The sequence below is a fragment of the Rhinatrema bivittatum genome, chromosome 4 (genome assembly GCF_901001135.1).
Source record: "Rhinatrema bivittatum chromosome 4, aRhiBiv1.1, whole genome shotgun sequence".
Classification (NCBI taxonomy): Eukaryota; Metazoa; Chordata; class Amphibia; order Gymnophiona; family Rhinatrematidae; genus Rhinatrema; species Rhinatrema bivittatum.
This window is the reverse complement of record NC_042618.1, coordinates 35,169,936-35,176,398: the sequence shown is the minus strand read 5'-3', so window position 1 is coordinate 35,176,398 and position 6,463 is coordinate 35,169,936. Positions and strand designations below refer to the sequence as shown.

The window sequence follows — 6,463 nt, the reverse complement described above, 5'->3', positions numbered from 1 at the left end:
AGCAAATCTGGCCAGTCCCCACCACAGAATATGTATCTCTTGCAATGCATCAATATTTGTTTTTAAATTATTAGCCATGAATCCCAATTCATGAACTTCCTGACTAATTATCTATGATTTGCTTGGCTTTATGCGATCAGCAGATGGCAGTTCTGTACTCCCTGCCAGGAAAGAAAAGTGTACACAGGCCCAGGGGATCTGTTCTGCCTACCCACACAAAAGGGATGAGCATGTACAGGCCTGAGGAATCTTTCTCCCCCAGCTGCAAGGAGCAACAAGCACCTGCAGACTCCCTGTCTCTGAGCACAGGAAGTACTGATTTCGCGTGGGACTAGGGAGATCCGACTCATTGCCTGCAAGGAAAGGGGAGTGTATACTTAACCAGATACAGTATATCCTTCTTGCAACCTGTGAGGAGAGCTGAATGTGCACAGACCCAACAGAATCTATCTTCCTGACCTCAAGGAGGGAGAGAGAGAAAGAGACAAGTAGGTCTAAAGGAATCTCTCCTCCCACTCACAGCTACTCTTCTCACCTCATGAGCAAAACAAAGGGAATTTGAGGATCAGGAAATGTAAACTAATTCATACTAGTGACTCATGCTTTATATTTCCCCGCAGCCCCCTCCCAATCCACATTTCAAAGTGGTTCACATAATATGGGAGGTCTGGCGCACCCCCTATTAATATTGTTATAAAACCGAATAAACAATTTAAGTTCTCTTTGTTAACTCTCATTCATTCCGAATTGGAATGGAAATTATTATAATGTCCGCAGTCCAACTACCATAGAACTGAAGAACATGGCAGCTGTGCAAAAGATAGGCAGTAGGAGAGTGCTGGTGGCCTACTAGAGGAGGCTCAATGATTGTAGCATAATTGGTTTCTAATGTTTAGAAGGGTTTGCTTTTTATTCGTGTAACCCCCCCTCTTCAGGGACCTTCTAAAGCACACAGTTTCCTTGGGGCCATTTATCTACCCGGAGCTCTGTTTCTCTCCATAGGCCACCATGTTCTGGGGTCCATTCCAGCGGGGAGGAGAGGACACCTCCAGGGCCCTAGAGGAAGGGACCCACTCTCGGTCCTTTTCGCTCTCTCTCCACTAGCACTCACCGTCAGTTGACGCCATTTCCCTTTAGAAGAACAGGCAGGACAAGGGGTTCAAACATAGATTTTTTCTGCAACAAAAAAAAAACTTTAACATCCATTCCAAAAATAAAAAAGTCCTTGTCCATGAATCTCAAAAAATTCAACACAAAGCCCACCGGTGCCTCTTATCAGATTGATGACCTCTGAGCCAGTATCACTATGGTCTCTCTGATGGTAATCAAACTCCTGGCACCTTGGATGGCAAAGTCCAAAACTTCAAAATACAAACTCTTCTAAAAAACGTCTAGGTCTATATTCAGACACAGTGTGGATAGCAAAATAAGCCAGATAAATTTTTCCAGCTAACTTTGGAGGCATATTCAACATTGGAGTCACATTATTAAATATAGTTGGCTATCTTACAGGGTTATTTTTCAAAGCACGATGGGCCGTTATGGCATGCATTAGGGCCTTATCGCACACGATAAGACCCTAATGCACGCAATAATGACTACCTTGCGGTATTAACATTTAAATGAGGGAAAGGGGAGGGGTTTGGGCAGGATTTTAAAAATTTGGGGGCCGATTGCACTGTGGGCGATAATGTTTTACACATCATTGCCAGCAGTAGCACCGGAAATAGCTACGCCTTTTGCAGGGATGCTATGGGGGGCGACACTGTGAGCCACGGCCACAACCGTGGAGGATGAAAACGCGCCAGCGCAATGCGGCCAGGTGCATACTCTCGTTCCCCTGCCCCTTTTCTGGCCCCGGCTCTTCATTCCGCTATATGTATAGCGGAATGAAAAATCCTACGGTTAATTAGTTAGTTGGATAACTATAGCCAGCTAACTTTAGGGCAACTCTTTGACTTGACTAGGCTTAGCTGGCTAAGTCATCCGGCTAACTCAACTCCACCGGTTATGCCCCTGAACCACTCTTAACTTATCCGGCTAAATTCTAGCTGCCTAACTTATCAGCCAGCTAGCATTTAGCCGGATAAAGATGAACACAGCCAGGTTAGTCATTTAGACGGGTAACTATTAAGTAATCCGTCTAAATGGGTTTTGAATCTGGGCCTCTTCAGTGCTCTTGTGCAACTGCCAACGCCACTTCAGTGGGTCATAGAGCAGGTCAGTACCCTATCCCAGATCCCCTCATCAAGGGGGCTCCCTTCCTGAAAGGACACTGGTCCAAAAGCACAGCTTATTCTCCGGAACTCTCTCTCTTACTCTTACTGCCGTGTTTTCCTTACTGACTAAGCCAGGGGAGCCTAGGAAAAAGGCTCCTCCTCTATCTCCGCCTCAACTCTCAGCTCCTCACTCCTAACAAATCCTCTTACTGCACATGCTCAACCCCAGTATATAGGGCAGAGCTGACCAATCCTCAAACCTTGCGAAAAGGGACCTTTTAGGAATGGTCTCAAAACCAAATACTCCAAGTCCCTTAGTGACAGGCAAAAAGGGTAAAAGTACTAGTAAAGGATCGGAGCGTCCCTTACATTCATATGAGAAATGATCACTTGTAAGGGGCCAGCACTGCATGTTGATCAGGTTTAGTGCACTGGGTTAGATTTATTTATTAAAATGGTTGTCCCGCACCAGTCTTTTGTTGCCCAGATCAGCAGGAAGAGCACTAAAATGCGCTCTGTTTTACACGAGTGAAAATGCAGGGGTGGGGGGAGTCCTTACTGGGGAAAGACCTATTAAATCCAAGAAAAAGTGAACACTATAACCTGCAAATGAAAGGTTCAAAACAGGGCAGAGCCAGGAATAGTCACTTCCTGACAGATTTTGCCTTGGAGGTTTGCCAGATTTGCTTCTCACATGCCTGCTGCAAATGAATATTTTGGCCCATGATGGAAAAAAAGAGGGTATAATAAACCACACAAGAAAAGAGCTGGTTACCCAGAAAATCATGTTTTGCACTCTGGTAAGCAGCTCACTATTTACTTGAAATTAGCATAATTGTTATCTTTACAAATGCAAATCCGCTCAGTCTGGAAAAAAACAGCTTGAACAACATAAATTAGTGTCCGTGGTACTGAATCCTGGGAGCTGCTCAGTAGTTTGAGATGCAGATGCAGAACACGAATTCTTTTTTTTCTTTTTTTTAAACCCAGTGAGCTTAAGTAGTCCCCAAAACATGAGGGGTCTTTAGCTGAAGCTGGGCAATGGTTTGATGATTGATCAGGTATTCGGGTAGCTGTCCCCAACGCAACAGGTACCGTACATTACAACTCTCCCTATCGTTCCAATGTCCCATTCCCAGCACTCAACTGGATCCAGTCAGAAGCTAAAGAAAGTCTCCTATATACATTACCCGAGCATTCAGACATTTATAAATAGAGCAAACCCTACTTTTTTTGAAGTGTGAAGTGGGGGGGGGGGGGGGAAGGTTTGAAGCTGTTTACTTCCATTTCTCTGTTTAGATTTTCTACCCTTAAAAGAGCCCAGATAAAGCCCATTATGCAACTAGGAGCTGCCCCCAAGGTTTGATCTGTGCATCTCCAGTGGAATTTCCCTGCTATTCATGTCATCCCTGCGGGAAGAACGTGAGAAACTGCAGATGGCGGAGAGGTTAGAGGAGAGATCCAATGTCAATGCTCTTGGACTTCTGGAAATGGACAGCAGGTCTACTGGGAACACATTTCCTATTGAATAAAATCCGCTCGGTAGACACAAAAAAATGTATCTAAACAGCTAGTGCCTTATTCTTTATAACTGTGCAGTCCATCCAGTGCATTTCAGTGCAGTATTCAGCTTGATACATCCTGGATGTTATTTCTTCTATTTACTATCAAAATGTCCTGCCAAATGCCATTGGATGCTTGAAAAGTACCTTCACCTGGCATGGACCGGGGCGACCGCTCTGGGCCCCTCAGGTTGTGGAAACCTGCTTTGCCATGGTAGCCACATTCCCAGCACTATAAATTCAGTGCCACAGGGCTCTGCTTCTATTGATTCATCCTGGGCCCTGCGTCTCCCTAAGGTCAGCCCTGGGTATGAACATGATTCGGTGCCATCGCATGCAGAAATCACATGTGTAAGCTAAAAGGAGCTTATTCTCATGACCAGCATTGATAGTCTTCATCAGTGCTGGTGGGTGGAGGGTCTCCAGTGAATTCTGAAGAAAAACAAACTACTGCAATAATCACTAATTGTATAGTACTGAAGGAAACAGAAACGTGCAGAAGATTTGATGGTGTTTATTATTTTTATGTCAACTGCAGATCATTTTCAACTTCATAAGTGGAAGAAGCAAATAAGCTGATATAGTGTTACTCATTAGTTTTTCTATTACCTTGTATTAATAAACTGAGGTGTTTTGGGAGGTTATTTATTAGTAAGGACAATCATTTAAGTACAGCCGTGGGGTTGTATTTGTAAGGCCCATCAAGGCCTCAGCAGTGTGCGTGTAATCTGGAAAAGTGTTTTTTGGCTCATCCCTACTGGGAGGGAGCTTCCTAAAAATACAGAATCACTAGGAAGAGTAGGGGTGAAGGTGTTGAGGAGGTTGTGCGGAAGGGAGGGGCAGCAGGTTGCTGGCCTGCTCTCTGAGGGAAGTTGGATAGGAAAGGGAAGGCTGCTTTCCTGCTCCAAAACTGGAGAACAGGACAAGTGTCCGATTGTCTTGTGAAGCGGAAAAAAAAAAAAAGCGGGTGCTGTGTTTTACTAAAGAGCCTACATCTGCAGCCCGTGGAAGCTGAGGCATGGCCTAGTGATTAGAGCAGTGGGCTACAAACCAGGGTTCAAATCCCTCTGCTGCTCCCTGTGACCTTGGGCAAGTCACTTTACCCTCCATTCGCTCAGGTGTAAACTTAGATTATAAATCCTCTGGGGATAGGGAAATACCTGGGGTACCTGAATGTAATCCACTTTGAAGTGCAAGTGCCGAAAGGCAGAATAAAAATAAATAAATAAAATCCCAGGTCAGAGAACCAGTCCAATATGCTGCAGAGTTGCAGCAAGAATCTGTAAAAGCAATAGAAGATACCACATTTGCTCTTAATGGGGGATCAACAGGACTGTAAGTGCTGCATTTTTTTACGTTTTTGGTGATATTATTTACTAGGATTCTGAAAGAGTAGATTTTTGCCATTTTTATAACAGTAAACTTTTGTGCACCTTTCTGTTATTGCAACATCGTTTTCTGGAGTGTGGACATTTATCGGAGTGACTATGCTGTTGGTCTCTTTGGGTTTAGTAGCAGGTTGCTCACCCCACCTGGAAGAAATCCCACATTTGCTTGAGCTGATCAGGACCCCCTGCTGTGCCCCTAGCCTCCAGAGAAAGACTGAAATGGGGGTAAATATCTGGCATGGGTTCTGTTCGCCACTGATTTTCTCTTTTTGTGAAACCTCCTTACTTAACGGGGCATTTAGAAGTAAATTCTCAGTAAGCTGCCTGACTGAGAAAATAAACACATAACGGGTTCATTTTCAAAGCAGATACGTGCATAAAATTAGCATAAACACGCATAAGTACCTTGTACTCCCATGTATGCTATTTTAGGTATATCAAAAGTACGGGCGTGCTTTTAGTTTTGTGGGCTCATTTGCATATGCAAATAAGGGGCGGTCTAGAGGTCTTCTGGGCCAGGGTCAAGAGTTAGGCACGTAAGTTGCTATTTTATAAGAAACTTATGTAAGTACATTTGGCAATGTATTCACGTGGTTTTACACCCGCTAATTAACTAGTGCGTTTGACATCAGACTCGTCTGTTGTCTGCTACTGGTGGGATGGGAGGTCTGGGTGAACTGGGGGGAGTTCAGTGTGAAGAGCTAAGAGGGTCACAATAACCTGGAGAAGGACTGGGTGAACCGCTGGAGGTTTTGTCAAACTGGTGATTTCAATTATGCGCATGTGTATTGAAACATACCAACTTCCATGTATATTTACTTATTTATTTATTTATTTGTGTTGTTCATTTATATTCCCCTTCTCGGCACTTCAAAGCGGATTAATTCAGGTACTGTAGACATTTCCCTTGTTATGATTAGAGCTCCAGATTAGTGATAGCAAGTTAGGATAAGCTCCTGAAGAATGCCACATTTGTCTCTAGAAAGTCTCTCCTATGAACATTTTTATTTTTGGCCTACCCTATAAGCCACTTAGAATGCATGGAATAATGGACATTTAAACACATTGACAGTTTAAGTTTCTGCATGGACATACCATGGATACTATGGACATTTAAAAATGATGGACATTTAAATTCATACAATAACTAGAGAAACTGGGCCTAGAGACCTTTTCCAGCATTTGGGCTTTTGCTGAAAGAAATATTTCACAACATTTAAAAGTAACAGCTGTGACTAACAGTTGCAGAGCAAGTGGACCTTGCACTAGCAAGGAAAACAGAAGCCTTTTTGAA

The 6,463-nt window shown here is 43.7% G+C and overlaps 1 protein-coding gene across 1 annotated transcript in view; it reads left to right on the top strand.

Annotated features, from left to right (window-relative positions):
* Window positions 1-3,619: 3,619 nt before the first annotated feature.
* The window catches only part of BEGAIN (brain enriched guanylate kinase associated), a 138,306-nt gene continuing 135,462 nt past the window's right edge, over window positions 3,620-6,463 (top strand). The window contains exon 1 of the mRNA XM_029597401.1: window positions 3,620-3,720. Coding sequence (XP_029453261.1) covers window positions 3,620-3,720 — 101 coding nt within the window. The remainder of the gene's footprint in view (window positions 3,721-6,463) is intronic.